The sequence below is a fragment of the Lonchura striata genome, chromosome 31, assembly GCF_050655825.1.
Source record: "Lonchura striata isolate lonStrDom1 chromosome 31, ASM5065582v1, whole genome shotgun sequence".
NCBI lineage: Eukaryota > Metazoa > Chordata > Aves > Passeriformes > Estrildidae > Lonchura > Lonchura striata.
The window spans coordinates 9,104,714-9,128,626 of record NC_140733.1 but is presented as its reverse complement, the minus strand read 5'-3'; the positions used below and the strand labels follow the sequence as shown (position 1 = coordinate 9,128,626).

Genomic DNA, 23,913 nt, shown 5'->3' with positions numbered 1-23,913 from the left:
CCAAACTCAATCTCAAACCCAATCCCACCCCACTTTATTCCCACCCCATCCCTTCCTGATCCCACCCCAATCCCACCCTATTCACACCCCATTCCCACTCTCCATTCTCAATCCCCATTCCCTATCCCACTCCGATACTGTTCCCATTTTCCTGTCCCCATTCCCATTTTCCCATCCCCGTTCCTGTTTTCCCATTCCTGTCCCCATTTTCCCATCCTCATTCCCATTTTCCCATTCCCATTCTCCCATTCCCATCCCCAATCCCGTCCCCATTTCCCGTTCCCGTCCCCGCGTTCCCATTCCCATTTTCTCTTTCCCATTTTCCCATTCCTGTCCCCATTCCCATTCCCCCATCTCCATCCCCTTTCCCATTCCCATTCCCATTCCCTGTCCCGCCCCGTTCCCACTCCCCATTCCCATTTCCATTTTCCCATTCCCATTCCCCGTTCCCATTCCCCATTCCCATTTCCATTTCCCGTCCCGGTGTTCCCGTCCCCATTCTCCATTCCCATTTCTCATCCCTGTGTTCCCGTTCCCATTTCCCGTCCCCGTGTTCCCGTTCCTGTTCCCATTCCCCGTTCCCATTTCCCGTCCCCGTGTTCCCGTTCCTGTTCCCATTCCCCGTTCCTGTTTCCCGTCCCCGTGTTCCCGTTCCCATTTTCCCATTCCCATTCCCGTCCCCGTGTTCCCGTTCCCATTTTCCCATTCCCATTCCCCGTCCCCGTGTCCCCGTTTCTGTTCCCATTCCCCATTCCCGTTTCCCGTCCCTGTGTTCCCATTCCCCGTGTCCCCGTCCCCGTACGGTGATTTTGAACCAGCTCCTCCTGCTGCCGTCGCGGCCGGTGCCGCCGCCGCGCTCGCCGGGCTCGCGCTTCACCGTGATGTTGATGTTGGCCAGGCGGCCGGAGCGCGGCGCGTACGGCACGCTGCCGGCGGGACACAGCAACGGTCAGGGGGACACCGGGAAAACCGGGAAAAACCCGGGAATAACCTCGGGAATGGGCCCGGTCAGAGGGGGACACCAGGATAAACCGGGGATAAACCGGGAAAATCCCCGGGAATGGGCCCGGTCAGAGGGGGACACCAGAATAAACCGGGGATAAACTGGGAAAAACCCCGGGAATAACCCCGGGAATGGGACCGGTCAGAGGAGGACATCGGGATAAACTGGGAAAAACCCCGGGAAAAACCAGGAATAACCCCGGGAATAACTGGGAATAACCCCAGGAAAAACCCTGGGAATAACCGGGAAAAAACGCGGGAAAAATCCCAGGAATGGGGTCGGTCAGAGGGGTAAACCAGGAATAACCGGGAATAACCCCGGGAATAACCCCGGGAATAACAGGGAATAAACCCAGGAATAACCCCGGGAATAAACCCAGGAATAACCCTGGGAATAACCCCGGGAGTGCCTGGAATCACCGGGAATCACCCGCGAAACCACCGGGATCAGCCAAGAACCGCTGCCGGGAGCCCCCGGTGACCGCGGTACCCTCCCGGTGCCCGCCCGGTGCCCGGTGCCCCTCCCGGTGCCCGGCACTCACTACCGCCCGCGGGGCCCGTCGTGCGGCTCGGCCATGGCGACGTCGCCGTCGTCGTCGTCGGGGCGGGCGCGGCCCCGGGGGCGGCCCCGGGGGCTCCCCTCGCTGTACATCTTCCCCCGGAACGGCCCCCGGCCCTTCCGCCGCCGGCCCGGGAACGCCCGGCCGCCCACGCGGTCATCGTGCTCTGGGGGGACGGGACGGGAACGGGGATGGCACCGGGAACGGGGAGAGGAACGGGGATGGCACCGGGAACGGGAACGGGAAGGGGAACGGGGATGGGGAGGGAACGGCGGGACGGGAACGGGGAGGGGAACGGGGATGGAACGGGGATGGCACCGGGAACGGGAACGGGGATGGAACGGGGATGGGGAGGGAACGGCGGGACGGGAACGGGGAGAGGAACGGGGATGGGAACGGTACCGGGAACGGAGATGGCACCGGAAACAGGGACGGGAATGGGAACGGGAACAGCGGGATGGAAGCGGGAACGGCACCGGGAGAGAGACCGGGGACGGGAACGGGGGTGTGAACGGGAATAGGAACGGGGATGGGAACGAGCAACAGTCACAGCACCGGGAACGGGGATGGGGAGCGGCACCGGAGAGAGGAATGGCACCAGGAGCGGGAACGGGACCGGGGATGGGGATGAGAACAGGGATGAGAACGGGAACCGGGCACGGCACCGGGACCGGCGGTGGGAATGCGATGAGGGACGGGAACGGGGATGGGAATGGCACCGGGAACGGCGCCGCTTTTCCCCGGCTCGCCCTCTCCGGCTCCAGCCCCCCGGTACACCGGGAGCGGCCCCGGGCCCTGCCCCGTTCCAGGACCCGCTCCCCGTCCCGGCTCTGTCCCGGCGCGGCTCCCTCCCCGCCGGGAGCACCGGGAGCGGCCCGGTCCGGCCCCGGAGCCGCACACCGGGCACCGCCGCCGGCCGGGGACGCCGCTCCCGGCCCGGTGCTCCCTCCCCTCTCCCGGTTCCCCCGGCACCGTCACCGACCCCGGGACCGAGAGCCCCGCGCCGCTCCCCGGGGTCTGTCCCCTCCCTGTGCCGTTCCCCGTTCCCGTTCCCCCCTCCCGCTATTGTACCCGGTTCCCGGTCCCCCCTCCCGGTACCCGGTGCCCCCTCCGCCCATCCCGGGCCTACCGCCATCCCCCGGGCCTGCCCTACCGGGCTCCCTCCCCGTTCCCGCCGCGGCCCGGGGCTGTCCCGGGAGCCCTCCCCGCGTGCCCCGCGCCGTCCCCCGGCGCTGCCCCGCTGTCCCCGGCGCCCCCGGGCCGCTCACCGCTGTACCCGCCCCCCTTCCCCTCCTCCGCCATCGCCGCCGCCGCGGCCTCCCCGCCGCGCGTCCCGCTGACGTCACTTCCGCCCGCCGCTCCCCGCGCACGCGCAGTGCCCGCGGCCGCCCCCCCCCCACCGCCCCCCCCAGGGCCGCGGGTTCGAATCCCGGCCCGGGAGGAAAAAAACCACCAGGAGGAATCTGGGGGGGCCAGGGTTTATTGGGGGGTCCCGGGGGGGCTGCAGCCGCCCCAAAGGCTCCCCAAGAGGTCCGGGGCAGCCCCCAGACCCCTCCCTGGCGATCCCAAGGCTTTACCGGGTGGGGGGGGGGGGCTCCTATTCCCACGGGGGCTCTGCAGCCCCCCCCCCCCCCCCCCCGGTAATTTAATGGGGTCCCCAGGCCCCTTTTGGGGGTCGGCAGCCCTCCCAGAGGGACCCCAAGCGCTCCCATGGGGTCCCAAGGCTTTGACCCGAGGGGGTCCCACCACAGCCCCCCCCCAGATTTGTGAGGAGCTCCACCCCCCCCCTACTTTTGGGGGTCCCGGGGCTCCCATGGGGGTCTTGCACCCCCCACCTGGGGGGTCTGTGGGGTTCACAGATTCCCCCAACCCCGGGGGTCTCACAGCTTCCATCGCTTGGGGGTCCTGCAGCCCCCTCAGAGATCCCCCCCGGATCTCCCGGGGTCCCCCCAAACCCCTTTTTGGGGGTCCTCGGCTCTGTGGGGGTCCCCAGCCCCTTTTTGGGGGTCCCGTGGTCCTTGGGGAGGGGTCCCAGAGCAGTGCCAGGATCCCCAACCCCCACCTGGGAGGGGAAAGGGGGGTCCTGGGGGGTTTTGGGGGCACTGGGGGGGTTTTGGGGGACCCCGGGGGAATTTTCGGGGGACTCGGGGGGGGTTTTGGGCGTCCTGGAGGAGTTTTGGGAGGTCCTGGGAGGGTCCCAGGAGGGTGTTGGCAACTCCCGGGAGTTTTGGGGGTCCGGGGGGTGTTTTTGGGAGATCCTGGGGGGTTTTTTGGGGGGATCCCGGGGGGGTTTTGGGGTCCCCCAGCCCCGTGTCCGTGTGCAGCCCCGCGGGGCCGAGTCCGAGCGGGAATTTGGGGGAAACGCCGCGGGGTCAGGCCAGGAAGACGACGAAGATGATGAAGAAGAGGAGGAGCAGGAGGAAGACCTTGAGCAGCAGCCAGCGGTTGGCCGAGACCGACTGGAAATATTTGAGGATTTCCCCGTGGGCGGCCTCCACGTTCAGCTGCGCGTCCTCCACGCTCGAGTCGATCCTGGGCACGGCGGGGCAGAATTGGGGGGAAATCGGGGGAAAAAGGACAGGGAAATGGGGGGAAAATCACAGGGAAATGGGGGGAAAAAGGACAGGGAAATGGGGGAAAATCACAGGGAAATGGGGGGAAAATCACAGGGAAATGGGGGGAAAAGTACGGGGAAATGGGGGGAAAATCACAGGGAAATGGGGGGAAAAAGGACAGGGAAATGGGGGGAAATCGGGGGAAAAAGGACAGGGAAATGGGGGGAAAATCACAGGGAAATGGGGGGAAAAAGGACAGGGAAATGGGGGGAAAAAGGACAGGGAAATGGGGGGAAAAGTACGGGGAAATGGGGGGAAAAGTACAGGGAAATGGGGGGAAAATCACAGGGAAATGGGGGGAAAATCACAGGGAAATGGGGGGGAAATCGGGGGAAAAAGGACAGGGAAATGGGGGGAAAAAGGACAGGGAAATGGGGGGAAAAGTACGGGGAAATGGGGGGAAAAGTACAGGGAAATGGGGGGAAAATAACAGGGAAATGGGGGGAAAATCACAGGGAAATGGGGGGAAATCACAGGGAAATGGGGGGAAAATCACAGGGAAATGGGGGGAAAATCACAGGGAAATTATGGGGAAAATGACAAAAAAAATTGGGGAAATCACAGGGAAATTGGGAGGAAATTAAAAGGGATATTGAGGAGAATTGGGTGGAAAAATTAGAGGAAAATTGAGGGATTCGGGGGGAAATTGGGGGAAAACTTCAGGGAAATTGGGGGGAAATCACAGGGAAATTAATGGGATATTGAGAGGGAAATTTGGGGGCTCAGAGAGATGAATTTGGGGGCTCAGGGAAGGGAATTTGGAGGACTCAAAGTGGGAATTTTGGGGGTTCAAGGAAAGGAATTTTGGGGTTCAGGGAGGGGAATTTGGGGGAACTCAGGGAGGGGAATCTGGAGGACTCAAAGAGGGAAATTTGGGCTTTCAGGGACGGAATTTTGGGGATTTTTCACCTCTGGATGGTCTCCTCCTGCTCCTTGACCATGTGTGCGAGCTGCTGGAAGATGGAGCCCAGCTCCACGATGGTGGACTCGATGCTGTGCATGGTGTCGGCGCGGCTCTGGATGTACGAGTCCTGCGGGAGGGGAGGCTGCGGGGCTGCCCCAAAATCCCAAAATCCCCCAAATCCCCTTCTCCCGGCTTTTCCTGGGGCTCCAAACCTGCTCATCCAGCAGCTGCAGCTGCTGGCTCGTCCTGCCGTCCATCTCGATGGCCACGGCCCCCGGGCGCTGCGGCTCGGGCTGGAGCACGGCCGGGCTGCCTGCGGAGCGGCCCCGAAACCCGCTTTTATCTCCCAAATTCCATCTGAATTCCAAAAAATCCCCATCTCCCACCCGGAATTCCATAGAAATCCCCATCTCCCACCCAGAGATCTGCTTTTATCGCCCAAATTCCAGTCGGAATTCCAAAAAATCCCCATCTCCCACCCGGAATTCCATAGAAATCCCCATCTCCCACCCAGAGTTCTGCTTTTATCTCCCAAATTCCAGTCGGAATTCCAAAAAATCCCCATCTCCCACCCGGAATTCCAAAAAATCCCCATCTCCCACCCGGAATTCCATAGAAATCCCCATCTCCCACCCAGAGTTCTGCTTTTATCTCCCAAATTCCAGTCGGAATTCCAAAAAATCCCCATCTCCCACCCGGAATTCCAAAAAATCCCCATCTCCCACCCGGAATTCCAAAAAATCCCCATCTCCCACCCGGAATTCCATAGAAATCCCCATCTCCCACCCAGAGATCTGCTTTTATCTCCCAAATTCCAGTCGGAATTCCAAAAAATCCCCATCTCCCACCCGGAATTCCATAAAATCCCCATCTCCCACCCGGAATTCCACTTTTATCACCCAAATTCTAGTCTGAATTCAAAAAAATCCCCATCTCCCACCTGGAATTCCACTTTTATCACCCAAATTCTAGTCTGAATTCCATAAAATCCCCATCTCCCACCTGGAATTCCACTTTTATCACCCAAATTCTAGTCTGAATTCCATAAAATTCCCATCTCCCACACGGAATTCCATAAAATCCCCATCTCCCACACGGAATTCCGCTTTTATCACCCAAATTCTAGTCTGAATTCCATAAAATTCCCATCTCCCACCCAGAATTCCCCTTTTATCACCTGTAATTCCCCCAAAATTCCACAAAATTCCCATTTCCCACCCAGAACCCCCCCCCAAAATTCCCTTTCCCCCCCGGAATTCCCAGGAATTCCCGGCTCACCAAGGTTGTTGGCGGCCAGGGCGGAGACGGGGGCGCGGGAGAAATGTTCCCGACGGCTGCGCTGCTGCTTCAGGTTCTGGGGCAAAACCAGGGGAAAATGGGGAAAAAGGTGAGAGAAAATGGGGAAAAAGGTGGGAGAAAATGGGGGGGAAATGTGGAGAAAATGGGGGGAAAATGGGGAGAAATAGGGGGAAAAATGAGGGGGAGAAAGAGCAAAGAAAGGGGGAAAATATGGGGAGAGAAGAGAAAAATGGGGAGAAATTGGGAAAATGTGGAATAAGGAGAAGAACAGAATTGGAGAAAGAGAAGAAAAAGTGAGAAAGCAGCAGAAAAGTGAAAAAAAGAAAAGCGAAGGAAAAGGAAAAATCAGGAGCAGAAAAAAGCGGGAAAAGGATAAAAAATTGTAACAAGAACAAGAAAAAAAATGAGAAATGAGCAAAAAGGTAAAAATGGGAAAAGAGAAAGGAGAAAAAAGGAAGAGGAAAAGGAAAAAAGAGGGAAAGGAAAAAAGAGGGAAAGGAAAAGCTGCAGCAGCCCCGCTCACCTCTGTCCGCACCTCCAGCACCGATTTGAAGTCGTTGGACATCGAGGCCAGTTTGGACTGGGGAGGGAGGGTGGGGGGTCACTGGGGGGTCCCTGAGCTCCCAAAACCCCCCAAAAAATCCCCCGAACACCCTCCAAAGCCGCCCCAAAAAATCCCCCAAAAAACCCCCCAAAACCTCCCCAAAAACTCCCAAAGGCCCCCCAAAAACACCCCCCAAACCCACCAAAAACCCCAACAAAACTCCCAAAAACCCCCCAAAACCCACCCAAAACCCCCATACCTCCCCAAAAAACCCCAAAACCCGCCAAAACTCCTCTAAAACCCTCAAAAGTCCTAAAACCCCCCCCAAAACCCCAAAACCTCCCAAAACCCCCCCCAAAGAAAACCCCAAAATCCAAAACCACCCCCAAAAAAACCCCCAAAAACCCATAGAAACCCCCTAAAAAACCCACCCAAAAATCCCCCAAACCCCCCAAGAGTCCGAAAATCCCCCCAAAATCCCCCGAAGCCCCCGGCCCACCTGCAGGGAGAGCAGGACGCCGCTGGAGTGGCTCTGCAGGTGCCGCCCGCCGGGGCCGCGCCGCGCCCGCAGCAGCTCCTGCAGCGCCGCGATCTGCGCGTTCAGGCTGCCCATGTCCTGGGGGGCACGGGGGTCAGGGGCACCCCGAAACCCCCCCACAAAAACCCCCCAAAACCCCCCGACCCCCACCCGCACCTGTTTGATGATGTAGGTCAGCTCCTCGATCTCCACGGATTTGTCGTCGAACAGCGACTTGCGCTTGGCCACTGCGGGGGGGTCAGCGGGGTCACAGAGACCCCCAGAGACCCCCCAGATCCCCCCAGGACCCCCCAAATCCCCCAGAGACCCCCCCAAATCCCCCCTGAGACCCCCTAAATCCCCCCTGACACCCCAAATCCCCCCTGAGCCCTCCCAACTCCCCCGTGAGCCCCCAAATCCCCCCTGACCCCCCCAAAGCCCCCCAGAGACCCCCAAATCCCCCCAGGACACCCCCAAATCCCCCCTGACCCCCCCAAAGCCCCCCAGAGACCCCCAAATCCCCTCAGGACACCCCCAAAGCCCCCCGGACCCCCAAGCCCCCCGCTCACGCAGGGTCAGCTTCTCCAGCTTGGCGAAGGTGTTGCTCAGGTCCTTCCCGATGCGCCTGGGGGGAGGGGGGGGCAGGGATTGGGGGGGATCTGCAGACCCCCGCCCCAATTCCTCGGGACCCCCACCCACATCTGGGGACCCCACCCCAATTCCCAGAGATCCTGACCTCAAATTCTTGGAGACCCCCACCCCAGTTCCTGCTGATCCTGACCCACCATACCCGGGGACCCCCACCCCAATTTCTGGGGATTCCAACCCCCAATTCCTGGAGACCCCCACCCCAATTCCTGGAGATTCCAACCCCCAGTTCTCAGGAACCCCCACCCCAATTCCTGCTGATCCTGACCGCCCACACTCGGCGACCCCTACTCCCAGATCCTGAGGACCCCAACCCCCAATTCCCAGAGACCCTGACCCCAAATTCCTGGACACCCCCGGCCCCATTCCGGGGGACCCCCACCCCAATTCGGGCTAATCCTGACCCGCCGTACCTGGGGACCGCCACCCCAATTCCCGGGGATCCCGAGCCCCGATTCCTGGGGGACCCCAACCCCGAATTCCCGGGTTCCCAGCCCCCTCCTCACTTTGCCATCAGGCTGAACTCGCTGCGCGGCCGCCCCGGCCCGGGCCCGGCCCTGCCCGCCGGGAGCCCCCGGTCCTGGGGGGGAACCGGGGAAAACGGGGATCAGGGGGGACCCCCGGGATGGGGGGGTGGGGGTTTGGGGAGACCCCCGGTAATTCCCGGGGGATCTGGGGAGACCCCCGGTAATTCCCGGGGGGTTTGGGGAGACCCCCCCGGTAATTCCCGGGGGGTCTGGGGAGACCCCCGGTAATTCCCGGGGGGTTTGGGGAGACCCCCGGTAATTCCCGGGGGGTTTGGGTGCCGGGGTCACCTGGCGGCCCTGCAGCGATTGGCAGGCGGAGAGGAACTCCTGGGTCCTGTCGCGACACGACATGACGTCGGCGGGCGGCGGCTCCGGGGGCGCGGGAGGCGCCGCCGCCGCCCGGGGGGGCGCCGGGGCCGCGCCCGGTTCGCGCTGCCTAGGCCCGAGCCGGCGGCGCGCCTGCATCGGGGCTCATCGCCTGCCCTGGGACACCGGCGGCACCGGTTACCGGCGGCGGAACGGGGCGCGCCGGGAGCCCCCCGCGAACCGGCGCCGCCCCGGAGCCCCCGAGGGGTCCCGGTGCCGCCCCTCCCCCCTCACCGCGGGCTCGGCCGCCGCCACCGGGAGGCTCCGGCCGCGCTGACGTCACTGCCACGTCCGTTCCGCCGGAAGTGCCGCCGGCACCGGAACAGAACTCCCCGGTACTTCCGGGAGGGAACGGGGACAGGCCACGCCCCGGTGAGGGCGGGGATGGGAACCACGCCCGCTGAAACGGGGCCCGCCCACTGCAACGCCTCCCGCCGGCGGGGAATGGCGGGAACGGTATGCAAATGAGACCCCGCCCCCCAAACCGGAGCGGGAATGGCGGCCCCGAGCCCGGGGACACCGGGAGGGGCGGGGCCCCGCCCCCAGCAAAGAGTCCCGATTTGATTGGTGGAATTGATCTGCCCCAGCAACAGGCCCCGCCCCTAGCAACGAGCTGTGCCGCGATCTGATTGGTGGAAATGATCTGCCCTTGCATAAAGCCCCGCCCCCAGCAACGAGCTGTGCCGCAATCTGATTGGTGGAATTGATCTGCCCCAGCAACAGGCCCCGCCCCTTGCAACGAGCTGTGCCGCGATCTGATTGGTGGAATTGATCTGCCCCAGCAACAGGCCCCGCCCCTTGCAACGAGCTGTGCCGCAATCTGATTGGTGGAATTGATCTGCCCCCCAGCAACAGGCCCCGCCCCTTGCAACGAGCTGTGCCGCAATCTGATTGGTGGAATTGATCTGCCCCAGCAACAGGCCCCGCCCCCAGGAACGACCCCCCCCCCCCCCCCCCCCCCCAACGGCGCCGTTCCCCGTGACGCCCCGGTGACGTCAGGGCCCGGTTCCGGTACGGCGGGACGGACACAGAGGCTCGGGCGGAATCCGCGGTTCCTTTATTGGGGCGGGGGGAGCGGGGAGGGTCCCATGGGCGGCGGCGGCGCCTCCCGCCGGTCGCGGCGCTGGTCCCGGTGCTCGCGGGGCTCCCGGAGCGGCTGGTCCCGGGGTGCGGCGGGCCCGCCTCACTCCTCGCGTTTGCGGTAGTCCTGGATGTGGCCCAGCACCCAGGCGGCGGGCCCGAAGATGGACACGAACACGGCGGCCAGGCCCAGCACGGTGTCCTGCGGGGACGGCGCCGTTAGAGCCGCGCCGGTCACCGGGGCCCGGCCCCGCCCGGTCACCCCGCCCCCCCCCCGCTCACCGCGGTGCTGACGGGGCTCAGCGCGGGCCCGGAGCGGAGCCCGCGCGGGGCCGGGCCCGGCCGGGCCGCGGGGCGCAGGACGGAGCGGGCGAGGAGGGCGGCGGGCGGCAGCATGGCGGCGGCGGCGCGCTCTGACGTCACTTCCGCCGCGCGCCGCTACATCCCACCATGGCCACGCCCCCTCATTAACATAATTTATTCGTAGCCGCGCGAGTTGCTGCGGTGCTCATTAGCATAGCCCCGCCTCTCCCGCGCGCGGCCACGCCCCCGGCGCAAGAGCCTCAACTGAAGTTTATTTATTTATTTATTTATTTATCCCGTACAAACAAAACGGCTGAAAAAAAAAAAAAGGAAAAAATAAAACAGAAATAGAAATAAAATAGAAATAGAAATAAAAGAGAAATAGAAATAAAATGGAAAAAAAAATAGAAAGAAAAAATAAAATAAAAATAAAGAATAAAATAAAAATAAAATAAAAATAAAATACGAATCCAGCACAAAAATCCCCCTCCCCGCCCGGCGCCGCGCCGCCGGCACGGGGGGAAGGGCCGTTTGTGTCACCCGCCCCGGGGGTCCCGCCGGGCGGGCGCGGGGCTGTTTTTGGGGGGCTCAGTGGCAGCAGCCGGCGCAGGGGCCCCCCCCGGGGTGGGGGTCCCCGAACCTGGTGCTGCGGCTCAGGATCTCGTAGGAGGAATCGTCCCCGCAGCAGCCGGACACGCTGGGGGAGGTGGCGTCCACCTCGAACCTGGGGGGACACGGGGGGGACACGGGGTCACCGCCACCCCCCTGAGCCCCAAGGATCCTTCCTGACCCCCAAAAACGCCCCCTGACCCCCAGAAACCCCCCGGGACCCCCTCCTTGTCACCCTGACCCCCCCACATCACCCCCCAGGCTGGCAGTGGGAGGGGATGGGAGGGGAAAGGCTGGGGGGGGGAGCAGCACCCAAAAAAGGGTAAAAAACCCCGAAAATCAGAGGAGAAAGGGTTAAAAACCATCTGGGGAAAAGGGGTTGAAAGCCTGGGAAAATGGGTGGAAAACAAGCAAAAAATGGAAAAATGGAATAAAGGGAAATGTAAAATGTCCTTGGAAATTTGGGGTTAAAAATGCCAGATTTGGGTAACGGGAAGCAGAAAAAAAGTTGTGGAAATTGGTGGGAAAAGGGGAAAAACTTTTGGAAAAGTGGGTTAAAAAAGATGAAAAAGAAGCATGGGGGAAAATCTTGGAAAAGGGACTAAAACCTTGAAAAAAGGGTTTGTAAAATCCTCAGGAAAGGACCAAAACCCCCAAAAATGTGTTTAAAAAACTAACAGAGTTAAAATTATTTCTCTAAAACTAGGGAAAGAAAACATAAAATGAGCTTAAAATTCCCCCAGAAAAGGACCAAAACAACCCAAAAAATTAATATAGAACCTATAAATATAGGTTTAAAATAAATATAGAAAAGGATAAAAGCCTTGGTATAAAAAAATAGAAGGGAAAAGGGAAAAAATGTTGGAGAATTAGTTTCAAACAGCTGAAAAAAACAACTGTAAATGGGTTAAAAAACCCAAAATGGGTTCTTTAAGGATCCAAAAGGGGATCCCAAACTGACAGCAAAATGACCAAAAACAGGGAAATTTTCCCCAGAATGGCCTTCGAAAGCCCCGAATTTGGGTCCCGAGGGGGGTCCCGAGCACCCACCTCTGTCTGTGCCCCTGCCCCGCCTGCCCGCGGCGCCCGGTCACTGCAACGACAGGGTGCCACAGCTGTCACAGCTGTCCCCGGTGTCCCCCCGTGTCCCCTCCCGGTGCCGGTGTTCCCGGTGTCCCCGGTGTCCCCCGTGTCCCCCGGTGTCCCCGGTGTCCCCCGGTGTCCCCGGTGTCCCCGCACTCACTGCAGCGCCTCGCGGAAGAACTGCAGCGCGCCGTGGTTGTGCTTGAACACCGTCAGCATCACCTTCTTCATCTGCGTGCTGCGGGCACGGGGCGCGGGTCACCCCAAAACCGGCCGGGGGACCCCAAAACCGCCCCAGGGAACCCCAAAAACCGGACTGGGAACCCCAAAACCGGCCAGGGAACCCCAAAAACCGGACTGGGAACCCCAAAAACTGCCCTGCATCAGCTCCAAAATGCCCTGGTTTCACCCCAAAAACCAGCCCCATGGTACCCCAAAGACTGCCCCGGTTTCACTCCAAAAGCTTCCCTGGTTGGGCTCCAAACTGCCCTGGTTTCACCCCAAAAATTGCCCCAGTTTCACCCCAAAAACCGGCCTGGTAGAACCCCCAAAACTGCCCCCGTGGAACCCCCAAAACTGCCCTCCTTCGGCTCCAAGCTGCGCCGGTTTCACCCCAAAAAACCGGCCCAGTGGCATTCCCAAAACTGCCCTGGTTCACCCCAAAACACCCCCAGTTCCCCCCCAAACTGCCCCATTTCACCCAAACTCCCCCTGGTTCTGCCCCCAAACCTCCCCCAAACCCCATCACATCCCCCCCAAATCCCCCCGACACCCAGATTCCCCCAAAACCCCCTCCCTTCCCCCCAAATCCCCCCCAAACCCCCTCCACTCCCCCCAAACCCCCCCAGAATCCCCCAAAATCCCCATCAGTCCCCCCCAAACTCCCCCAGTTTCCCCCCAGACCCCTCTGACCTGTTGGCCACCAGCTGCAGGATCTGCAGCAGGAACTTGCCCAGCCCCCTCCTCCTCACCCGGCTCTCCAGCTGCACCTCATAGCTGCAGGAGGGACACCCCAAAACCCCCTGAGACCCGGGAACAGACACCCCAAAACCCCCTAAGACCCGGGAACAGACACCCCAAAACCCCCTGAGACCATGAACAGACACCCCAAAACCCCCTGAGACCCGGGAACAGACACCCCAAAACCCCCTGAGACCATGAACAGACACCCCAAAACCCCCTGAGACCGGGGAACAGACACCCCAAAAACCCCCTGAAACCTGGGGACAGACATCCCAAAACCCCACTGAGACCTGGGAACGGACACCCCAAAACCCCCTGAGACCATGAACAGACACCCCAAAACCCCCTGAGACCATGAACAGACACCCCAAAACCCCTGAGACTGAGGAACAGACACCCCAAAACCCCCTGAGACCGGGGAACAGACACCCCAAAACCCCCTGAGACCATGAACAGAAACCCCAAAAACCCCCCCGAGACCCCAGGAACGGCCCCAGAGCCGCTGTGGGGTGACCCCAAATCCGAGCCCCCCTCACCAGTACAGGACCTCGTCGCCGCACTCGACGTCGAAGCGGAAGTGGGAGAAGGCGACGGGGCCGTGGCCGGGCTCGCGGGCCAGCAGGTACCAGGCGCGCTCGTCCCGCAGCTCCTCCCGCTTCTCCCGCTCCTTCCAGCCCCACTCGCTCTGCTCGTAGCTGGGCACGGGAAAAACGGGGCGTGGGGGCCGGGAAACGGGGTTTGGGGGGGAAAAAATGGGGGTTTGGGTGAGGAAATGGGGGTTTGGGGTGAGGAAATGGGGGTTTGGGGTGAGGAAATGGGGGTTTGGGTGAGGAAATGGGGGTTTGGGGGGAAAAAATGGGAGTTTGGGGGGTGGAAATGGGGTTTGGGGGGAGGAAACCAGAGGTTTTTGCCAGGGGATGTTGAGTAACAAACCCAGGGATTTGGGGGAACAAACCCCAGGTATTTGGAGGAAAAAGCCCTGGGGATTTGGGGGGAAAAACCCAGGGATCTTTGGGGAAAAAAACCCAGGGATTTGGGGGGGAAAACCTCCAGGGATTTGGGGGGAAAAACTCCCAGGGATTTGGGGGGAAAAAACCCCGGGGATTTGGGGTAAATCACAGCAAGAACCAAGGTGGGAAATCAAAATCACGGGCAACAAGGAAGATTGCAAGGGTTGGGGGGAAAATTCCAGCGCCGGTGATTTTGGGGCAGGAAAGTCCATCGGTGCCACTCACAGTGTCTGCATGTTGGCCTTGGTCAGCTCGAAGGCCCAGTCCAGCGTGGACGGCTCCAGGCCGGACACGCGGCGGCACTCGATGGACACGTTCAGCCTGGGGACACACGGGGACACCGTGGGGACACCAGGGACACCGGGACCAGCCTCGGGGACACCGGGAGCGGAGGCACTCACCCGTTCCTGTCGTACTTTTTGAACACCGGGAAGGCCTCGAGGGGATCTTGGAGCTGGAAGAGAGCAGAGCGCGGCCGAGGGCAGCGGGGCTGGCACCAATTCCGGCCTTTTCCGCCCCAATTCTGCTCGCCACACTCACTTTGTTGGCGGCCTCGACCTTGGCGCAGACAGCGGCCATGGCCGCGCGCTCCTCCAGCCGCCGCTGCTTCTTCTCCTTGGCTTTGCTCGACTTCCTCTGGGGAAAAAACGCACCAAAACCTTGGGAATCGGCACCAAAGCCTGGCCATCCCCGCCGGCGGGACGCTCTGCCCGCCCCCGAGCCCAAAAGTTCTGCCCCAAAGTCATTAAGGAACAGCAAAAGTCATCAGCGTGGAGCTGCAGGTGAGGAGAGTGTCCCAAAAGCTTAGAGAAAACTGCGGTTTAGGGAGAAAACCAGTGTTGAGTTTTTAGTCTCTCTGTGGGGTGTTGCTGCTGGGCGATGCAGCTTGAAGGGGTTTTGCCCCAAAATCTCAGGGGTTTTAGGTGGGACAAGGAGGTGGCAGCGAGCAGCAGTCACGTAAAATTGTTCCTTTGGAGTGGCTTTCCCCAAATCTGAGGAAATTGGCACTAAAAATGCGGGTGATTTCACCCAAAATGAGGGATCCTGCTGGGATCCCCGCTAAGCTCCGGTCAAAGAGATTGCTGAGCTGCAGAATCACCAAAATCAAGCGAAGTGCACCCAAAAGGAAAGAAGTGACAAGAAAAGCAGCGGGGTGGGGAGGGGCACAGGGTAAATGTCCCTCAAAAACTCATCTGTCACTGGGTTCGGGGGAATTAAAAGTGTTTTGGGGATGGAGCAGGCAGCACCTGCTGCTGGCCGGGATGTGGATGCTGGAACCTCCGATTTAGAGTCATTCTGGGGGAAAACACGGGAATTTTGCAGCAGGCGATTGGATGGGACATCACGGGAGGAGTCTGGGGAAGCCCAGCCCCAAATCCTCCCAAAACAGCCCCAAATCCCCTCAGAAAAGCCCACATTTCGCCGTGGGAACCTCAAATGCTCACGAAAGCTTCTAAAACCCTCACCAAAGCCTCAAGAGCCTCCGAGAGCCCAAAAAGGTCCCAATTTGCTCCCAGCAGCATCCAGAGCCCTCCCAAGAGCTCCGCATGACCTCAAACAACCCCAAAACCTCACGGCAAGTCCCGAATCTGCGCACAGGAGCCCAATCCCCAAATCCCCCCCAAGGAGCCTGCCCAGCCTCTGAGCCGGTCCCAAACGCCGCCACGGAACCCCCCGAGGCCTCGCGGCCACCTCCCAGCCGCCGAGACGACCCCAAATCCCCTCGCACGACTCCCGCGACCCCCGCGCCGACCTCCAGCCGCTCAGCGGCGCCTCGCAGGCCCCGCCCCTGCACAGTTTCCCCTCAGGCCGAGCCCCGCCGGGCGCGGCGCGGCCCCGCTCACCCCCATGATGGCGGCGGCGGCGGCTCCGGGCAGCGCGGGGGGCGCGGAGGTTCTGAGGGGGCGCGCGCGTGGGGCGCGCTATTTATACGGGGGGGGGCGGGGGGGCGGGGCGCAGAGCGCGCGAGCCCGCGGCCGGCGGCCAATGCGCAGGCGCGGAGGGGGAAAGGGGCGGGGCGAAAGGGGCGGGGGCCGCCGCGCGTGCGGGATGGGCGGGGCGGAGCGGGCGCGTGGCGGAGGCGCGGGGCGCGAAGGCGGCTCGGCGCTGATTGGCTGAGAGAGGACTGGGCGGGAAGGCGGGAGGCCACGCCCACCGCGCTGAGGGGGGCGGAGTCAAAACCCGGACCGGAGAGATCGGAACGGGTTAAACCGGGACCGGAGAGCCCGGAACGGGTTAAACCGGGACCGGAGAGCTCAGTATGGGTTAAACCGGGACCGGAGAGCCCGGAACGGGTTAAACCGGGACCGGAGAGATTGGAACGGGTTAAACCGGGACCGGAGAGCCCGGAACGGGTTAAACCGGGACCGGAGAGATCGGAACGGGTTAAACCGGGACCGGAGAGCTCCGAACGGGTTAAACCGGGACCGGAGAGCTCAGTATGGGTTAAACCGGGACCGGAGAGCCCGGAACGGGTCAGAAACGGGACCGGAGAGATCGGAACGGGTTAAACCGGGACCGGAGAGCTCCGAACGGGTTAAACCGGGACCGGAGAGCTCCAAACGGGTTAAACCGGGACCGGAGAGCCCGGAACGGGTCAGAAACGGGACCGGAGAGATTGGAACGGGTTAAACCGGGACCGGAGAGCTCCAAACGGGTTAAACCGGGACCGGAGAGCCCGGAACGGGTTAAACCGGGACCGGAGAGATTGGAACGGGTTAAACCGGGACCGGAGAGCTCCGAACGGGTTAAACCGGGACCGGAGAGCTCAGTATGGGTTAAACCGGGACCGGAGAGCTCAGTATGGGTTAAACCGGGACCGGAGAGCCCGGAACGGGTTAAACCGGGACCGGAGAGATTGGAACGGCCGCACAGCCCAGCCCCACATCGGCCCCGCTCCCCCCGGTGCCCCCGGTGCCCCCGGTGCCCCGAGCCCCGCGGAGGGGTACGGGGGGCGGCGGGGCCGTGCTGAGGCCGCTGGAACTACTTCGGCACCGGGAGCGGCGGCGGCGGCGCTTTGTGCGGCTCGGCGGGCTCGGGACCCCCGGCCCGGGACCCCCCCCCAAATTCCCGACCCCCCCCACCCCCCCGGCCCCGCTCCCGCCCCCCGGGCCCGCCCCGCTCCTCCCCCTCCCCGAATTCCCACGCCCCTCCCGGGACCCCCGGCTCGGGGGGATTTGGGCGGGGGGCGCCGGGGCCGAGCGGGTTCCCGAGCGGGGCCGTGCCGGGGGTCCCGGGGGTCCCGGGGGTCGCGGGGGTCCCGGGGCGATGCCCGCCGTGATGGAGAAGCCGGCGGCGATCCTGTCCCGCAGCCGCGCCAGGGCGGGGGGCGCCGCGGGACCCCCCCCCTCGGAGGACGAGGCCAGCGAGGACGAGCACGGCCACGGTGAGCGACCCCCCCCCAAAAAATAACCCCCAAAAACCACCCCCGCGCCTGCGACCCCCCCCCGGGACACCCCCCGGCTGCGCCCACCCCCCCAAATAACCCGCGGGGTGCCGGGGACGGCCCCGCGCGAATTTGGGGAGGGGGCGCCCCCCCCGCGGGGTTCGGCCGGGGGGGTGGGGGTCCCGCGGGGACGTTTCGGGGGGTGGGGGGCGAACAAAGCCCCGTCCCCATTGTCCCCGGGCGCCCGCGTGGGCGCCGCTTTGTTCCCGCGGGGGAGGGGGCTCGGCCGGACCCCCGGGCCGGGGGGCTCGGGGGTCGGTGCGGACCCCCCCGGTAAAGCCCCGCGCCCCTCCCGCCGCAGACAGCATGATCCGGGTGGGGGCCGACTACCAGGCGGTGATCCCCGACTGCAAGCCAGGTACGGAGCTGCGGGGAGGGGGCCGGGGGGTCCTGGGGGGGTTTTGGGGGTCCCCCCCGGCCCGTGTGACCCCCGTGCCCCCTCCCCAGAGAGCCCCGCCCGCTACAGCAGCAAGGAGCTGAAGGGGATGCTGGTGTGGGCCCCCAACCACTGCGTGTCCGACGCCAAACGTGAGCCCCCCGACCCAAAAACGGGGGGGTCCTGCTGGGGAGGGGGCGTCCGGGGTGCCCCCCAGCCCCCGCGCCCCCCCGTGACACCCCCGATCCCCCCCATCCCCCCTTCATTCACCCCCCCTGCCCCCCAAAATCCCTTTGAGCCCCCTCCCCCCCTCCCGCCCTCCCTTTTTACCCCCTGCACTCCTCCCTGAGCCCCCCCCGACCCCCCAAAACCCACCCCTGACCTCCCAAACCCCCCCTGACCCCCCAAACCCCCCGTGACCCCCCAAACCCCACCCCTGACCCCCCAAACCCCCCCAGTGGACAGGTACATCGCCATGGCCAAGGACAAGCACGGCTACAACATCGAGCAGGTAGGGACCCCCCCCCGGGACCCCCAAACCCCCCCCTGGGACCCCCAAACCCCTCCTGACCCCCATGGAGCACCCCCAGATCCCCCGGGCTGCTTCCAGACCCCCGTGACCCACCCAGGGCACCCCAAACCCCTTCTGCCCCTCCTGGAGCACCCCAAAACCCCGCCTGCCCCACCCGGGACACCCCCAAAGCCCTCCTGACCCCCCTGGACCCCCCCCAAATTCCTCCTGGGGCACCCCCAAATCCCCCCAGAGTACCCCTAAACTCCTCCAACACCCTCAGGACCCCCCCAAACCCCTCCTGACCCCCCTGGGGCACCCCCAGATCCCCCCAGGGTGCCCCCAAACCCCCCCTGACACTCCTGGGGCACCCCCCAAACCCCCCCGACCCCCTCAGGACCCCCCCAAACCCCCCTGACCTACCTGGGAACCCCCAAAACCCCCCCTGGGACCCCCCCAAACCCCCCTGACCCAATTGGGGCACCCCCAAACCCCCCCTGACCCCCTCAGGACACCCCCAAACCCCCCCTGACCTACCTGGGACCCCCCAAAACCCCTCCTGACACCCCTGGGACCCCCCCCAAACCCCCCCTGACCCAATTGGGACCCCCCAAACCCCTCCTGACCCCCGTGGGGCACCCCCAGATCCCCCCAGGGTGCCCCCAAACCCCCCCTGACACCCCTGGGACCCCCCCAAACCCCCCCTGCCCCCCCTCAGGGAACACCCCCGAGCCCCCCGAAGCCCCCCAAATTGGCCGCCGTGCCCGCAGGCGCTGGGCATGCTGCTGTGGCACAAGCACGACGTGGAGAAGTCGCTGGCGGACCTGGCCAACTTCACGCCCTTCCCGGACGAGTGGACGGTGGAGGACAAGGTGCTGTTCGAGCAGGCCTTCAGCTTCCATGGCAAGAGCTTCGCACGCATCCAGCAGATGGTCAGAGACACCCCAAAACGCGCCCCAAAAACCCGGGGAGGGCGCGGGGCGGCCGTGCCGCCCGCAGAGGGCTGGGGGTTTTATGGGGGGATTTTTTTTTGGGAATTTTTGGGGATTTCAGGGGTTTTTTGGGATTTTTTTCAGCTTTTTTTTGGATTTTTTTTGAGATTTTTGGGATTTTTTTGGGGATTTCTGGGGCTTTTTTGGGATTTTTCAAGGGTTTTTGGGGCGTTTTGGGCATTTTTTGGGGGGATTTTTTTTTGAGTTTTTTGGGGGTTTTTGGGATTTTTTTGGGGGGGCTTTTCTGGGGATTTTTGAGGAGTTTTTGGGGCTTTTTTTGGATTTTTTTTTGGTTTTTCAAGCACCCCCTCAAATCCCCTCTGTGCCCCCAAAACCCCCCAACGCCCTGTGTGCCCCCCAGCTCCCGGACAAGCTCATCCCCAGCCTGGTTAAATATTATTATTCCTGGAAGAAAACGCGGTCCCGCACCAGCGTCATGGACCGCCAGGCCCGGCGCCTGCTGGGCCGCCGGGACCGCGACGACAGGTACGGGACCCCCAAAATCCCACCTGAGCCCCCCAAAACCTCCCCAGAAAACGTCCCCAAAACCGCCCCCCAAAACTTCCCCAAAACCACCCCAGAACCTTCCGAAAACCTCCCCGAAAACCTTCCTGAAAACCTCCCCAAGACCTTCCCATAACCTCCCCAAAACCTCCTCACAAACCTCCCCAAAAACCTTCCAAAAAGTTCCACAAAACCTCCCCAAAACCTTCAAAAAACTTCCCCAAAACCTCCACAAGACCTTCCCAAGAACCTTCGAAAACCTCCCCAAAAACCTCCCCAAAAACATTCCCAAAATCTTTCCACAAACGTCCCCAAAACCTTCTGAAAACCTCCCCACTAACCTTCCTAAAAACCTCCCCAAAAAACTTCCCAAAACCTCTCCTAAACCTCCCCAAAACCTCCCAAAAAACTTTCAAAAAACATGCCCAAAACCTCCCAAAACTCCCCAAATTCCCCCGAACCCCCAAACCCGGCTCCCCTCCGGCCCCGCAGCAACGACGAGACCGATGAGCAGCGCCCCAGCCCCGAGGGGGACGTGGAGCCCCCGGACCCCAAAAAAGAGGTTGGGGGGCACAGGAGGGGTTTGGGGGAGCTCGGGGGGGGGTCACAGGGTGAAATTTGGGGGGTGGGCTCGAGGCTGGGGTGATCAGGAAAGGGAGGGAATGGGGGAAACCCCCCAAATATGGAGCCAGACCCCCAAAAAACGGGGGTGAATCCCTAAAGGAGGGAGGAGCTGGGGGGAGGGGGGTTCTAAAGAGGCTGTGGGACCCCCGAAATTTGGGGGAATCTTTGGGAATGGGGAGGAACCCCTGAAAACAACAAGGGGGAGGTGGCGGAGGGTCGGGAGACCCCCAAAATTGGGGGGAAAACCCCCAGAAACGGGACCGGGGTGGCGCCCCCTGCTGGGGGGGCGGGAGAGCAGCGGCCGGGGCGGGATGTACCAACTCCGGGGTTGGAGGGGGGTGCTCGGGGGGTTCCCCCGGCGATAACCGCTTAAAATAACCCAACTAATGAACGAACCGAACTAATTAGCAGCCCTGCTACCCCAAGGCGGGGCCGCGCAAGGAGCCGCAGTACCGGCACCACCCCCCGGCGCGGCAGCGGCGCCGCCCGCCCCGCGGGATGCGCCTGAGCCGCGAGGACGTGGCCGAGGTGACGGCCAACCCCGACCTGGGCGCGCGGGCGCTGCGCCAGCTGGACTGCCAGCTGGTGGCCCTGAAACGGCAGGTGAGGCCCGGGGACACCCGGGGGACACCCGGGGGACACTCCCGGGGACGCCCCGGGACCCCCGTGAGCCCCTCGCCGATCCCCGCAGGTGCAGCGCATCAAGCAGATCAACAGCGGCCTCAGGCAGGCGCTGGACGGGGGCCTGGAGGGGCTGCGGCCGCCCGAGGTGGGTCCCCGTGTCCCCACGGTGTCCCCGCGGTGTCCCCACGGTGTCCCCACGGTGTCCCAGCAGCTCCCGGCTGCGTCCCCCCGTCCCCCCCAAGTCACCTCCGCTCACCCCCCAGGGCAGCAGCAGGTTCAGCTCGCGCTGGACGACGGACGAGCAGCTGCTGGTGGTGCAGGGTGAGTTGCCCCCTCGTTAGGCTAATTGCCGCGGCCGCTCGCCGGCCCCGCGTCCCTCAGCGCCGTGTCCCTGTCCCCAGCCCTGCGCCGCTACGGCCGCGACTTCCCGGCGGTGGCGGCTGTGCTGGGCAACAAAACGGCGGCGCAGGTTCGGAGCTTCGTGCTGGGCCCCCGGCGCCGCCTCGGCCTCGAGCGGCTCCTGCAGGAGCGCCCGGGCCAGGGGGAGCCCCCCGGGGACCGCCCCGAGCCTGACGAGGAGGAGGAGGAGGTGAGGAAGGGCTGGGCAGGGCGCGGGGGTTGAGCTCGCGACTGGTCCCAGTCCTGGGCTGGGGGGTTGGACTGGGCCCAGTTCTGATCCTGGACTGGGCCCAGCACAGCGGAGGCAGTCCCGCACACCAATTAATCACTGCGCCCACCCCAATCAATCAATCAATCCATCAATCCATCAATCAATCCACCCCGATGACCCCACCGCACTCAATAAATCCATCCATCACATCCCAATCAATGACCCCACCCCAATCAACCAATCACATCCCAATCAATCAATGACCCCACCCCAATCAATCAATCACACCCCAATCAACCAATGGCCACGCCCCACCCAATCCTGGCCTCGCCCAATCCCGGCTCCACCCACTCCAGCCCCACCCAATCACAGCCCCGCCCAATCACAGCCCCGCCCACTCCAGCCCCACCCAATCCCTGCCCCGCCCACTCCAGCCCCGCCCACTCCAGCCCCGCCCAATCACAGCCCCGCCCCACTCCAGCCCCGCCCAATCACAGCCCCGCCCACTCCAGCCCCGCCCAATCACAGCCCCGCCTCTCTCCGCAGGTGCAGATCACGGCCGTGTCCCACCTGGCCCCGCCCCCCTCGCGCCCCCCGGCCCCGCCCCCTCTGCTGCGCCCGGCCCCGCCCCCGGCCCCGCCCCCCGCGCTCCCGCGGCCGCCCCCCCCCCTGCAGCCCGGCCGGGCCCCGCCCCCGCTGCTCCGCCCCGGCCCCGCCCCCCGGCCCCGCCCCCCCGCCGCGGGCCACGCCCCGCCCCGCTGAGCGCCCCCTGCCGGGCCGGAGGACCGGGGGGCCCGTCTGCAATAAAAGTATTTTACTACAGCGGCTGTGAGTGCTGGGGCACTGGGAGCACTGGGCTGGACTGGGACTGCTCCCGGTCTGGACTGGGAGCACTGGTTCATACTGGGAGCACTGGTTCATACTGGGAGCACTGGCCTGGACTGGGAGCACTGGCCTGGACTGGGAGCACTGGTTCATACTGGGAGCACTGCTCCAGACCGGGAGCACTGGTCTGGACTGGGAGCACTGGTTCGTACTGGGAGCACTGGTTCGTACTGGGAGTACTGGTCCAGACCGGGAGCACTGGTCCAGACCGGGAGCACTGGTCTGGACTGGGAGCACTGGTTCGTACTGAGAGCACTGGTCCAGACTGGGAGCACAGGTCTGGACTGGGAGCGCTGGTTCATACTGGGAGCACTGGCCTGGACTGGGAGCACTGGTTCGTACTGGGAGCACTGGTTCATACTGGGAGCACTGGCCTGGACTGGGAGCACTGGCCTGGACTGGGAGCACTGGTTCATACTGGGAGCACAGGTCTGGACTGGGAGCACTGGTTCATACTGGGAGCACTGGCCTGGACTGGGAGCACAGGTCTGGACTGGGAGCACTGGTTCATACTGGGAGCACTGGCCTGTACTGGGAGCACTGGTTCAGACTGGGAGCACTGGTCCGGACCGGGCTCTGCAGCAGGACCCTGTCTCACCCTCCAGCACCACTTGGAGCCCACGGATCTTTCTGGAAAGTTTTTAATTAGAACCTGGAAAATCCACCGCAGAGGGGGCGTGGCCCGGGCCTGGCCCCTCCCCCGGGGCGGGGCTACAGCAGGACAAAAGTGGGGGAGGGGAGGGGGGAGGGGCCGCCCCGCCCCCACCCCGGCAGCAGCAGCGCCCCCGCCCCTCCCCCCCCCGCCTTCCTGAGTGGGGGGGGGAGGGGACAGCCCTGTCCCAAGGGGGGGAGGGGCAGGGGCCATCCCCACGGGGGGGAGGGGACAGCCCCACCCCCCTAAGGCCACCCCCGGACTGTCCCGTGTCCCCCCCCCGGTAAGGCTCCGGTTCACCGGGGATGTCCCCGGGTGACCCGGGATGTCCCCACGCGGCCCTGGGCCACCCCCGGCGGCTCCCGAGCCACCCGGGACGTCCCCGGGCCACCCCGGCCGTGTCCCTGTCCTGGGGCCAGCCTTGCTCCCCCGTCCCAGGAGATGCCCCCGGGTCCCTGGGCCACTGGGATGTCCCCAGCAGCTCCCAGGGTCCCGTGACACCCGGGCCCTGTCCCCAGAGGCCCACCCGGGATGTCTCCACATCCTCACGGGGCCCTGGAGGCCACAGAACGGCCCCAGGTGTGTCCCGGGGGTCCCGGGCCCAGCCAGGTGAGCTCCAGAGGTCCTGGGTCCATCCAGGTGGCCCTGGGTCCATCCAGG

General features: G+C 63.6%; 3 protein-coding genes across 11 annotated transcripts; 1 reads left to right on the top strand and 2 right to left on the bottom strand.

Moving 5' to 3' along the window:
• Nucleotides 1–3,024: 3,024 nt before the first annotated feature.
• LOC110478857 (syntaxin-5) lies at nt 3,025–9,348 on the bottom strand. Of its 4 annotated transcripts, none has more exons than XM_021545750.4 (11): nt 9,217–9,348; nt 8,905–9,099; nt 8,596–8,669; nt 8,011–8,066; nt 7,619–7,689; nt 7,424–7,540; nt 6,904–6,960; nt 6,360–6,435; nt 5,294–5,394; nt 5,087–5,208; nt 3,025–4,094 (listed from the first exon to the last, which is right to left on the bottom strand). In XM_021545750.4, exons 2-11 carry the CDS (start codon nt 9,079–9,081, stop codon nt 3,935–3,937), a joined length of 1,011 nt encoding a protein of 336 aa, XP_021401425.4. In that variant the 5' UTR covers nt 9,082–9,099; nt 9,217–9,348; the 3' UTR covers nt 3,025–3,934. The 4 variants fall into 4 exon arrangements, with proteins under 4 accessions (XP_021401425.4, XP_085420003.1, XP_085420001.1 ...); XM_085563875.1 differs by lacking the exon at nt 3,025–4,094 and adding an exon at nt 4,618–4,834; XM_085563877.1 differs by lacking the exons at nt 3,025–4,094; nt 7,424–7,540 and adding an exon at nt 4,591–4,834.
• A 669-nt stretch (nt 9,349–10,017) lies between these two features.
• On the bottom strand, nt 10,018–16,020 carry LOC110478822 (N-alpha-acetyltransferase 40, NatD catalytic subunit). 6 transcript variants are annotated; one of them, XM_085563872.1, is made up of 11 exons: nt 15,278–15,777; nt 14,571–14,666; nt 14,432–14,484; nt 14,256–14,351; nt 13,557–13,715; nt 12,970–13,053; nt 12,218–12,295; nt 12,025–12,067; nt 11,006–11,089; nt 10,345–10,678; nt 10,018–10,264 (listed from the first exon to the last, which is right to left on the bottom strand). In XM_085563872.1, the coding sequence occupies exons 1-10, from the start codon at nt 15,446–15,448 to the stop codon at nt 10,649–10,651; spliced, it is 894 nt and encodes a 297-aa protein (XP_085419998.1). In that variant the 5' UTR covers nt 15,449–15,777; the 3' UTR covers nt 10,018–10,264; nt 10,345–10,648. The 6 variants fall into 6 exon arrangements, with proteins under 6 accessions (XP_085419998.1, XP_085419996.1, XP_085419997.1 ...); XM_085563870.1 differs by lacking the exon at nt 15,278–15,777 and adding an exon at nt 15,875–16,020 and having other exon boundaries at nt 10,345–11,089; XM_085563871.1 differs by lacking the exon at nt 15,278–15,777 and adding an exon at nt 15,784–15,915 and having other exon boundaries at nt 10,345–11,089.
• A 1,158-nt stretch (nt 16,021–17,178) lies between these two features.
• LOC146764907 (REST corepressor 2-like) lies at nt 17,179–22,478 on the top strand. Its single transcript, XM_085563746.1, has 12 exons — nt 17,179–17,415; nt 17,777–17,833; nt 17,923–18,003; nt 18,310–18,362; nt 19,133–19,294; nt 19,716–19,840; nt 20,351–20,420; nt 20,891–21,085; nt 21,174–21,251; nt 21,370–21,427; nt 21,508–21,695; nt 22,263–22,478. Exons 1-12 carry the CDS (start codon nt 17,298–17,300, stop codon nt 22,476–22,478), a joined length of 1,401 nt encoding a protein of 466 aa, XP_085419872.1. The 5' UTR covers nt 17,179–17,297.
• Nucleotides 22,479–23,913: the final 1,435 nt, after the last annotated feature.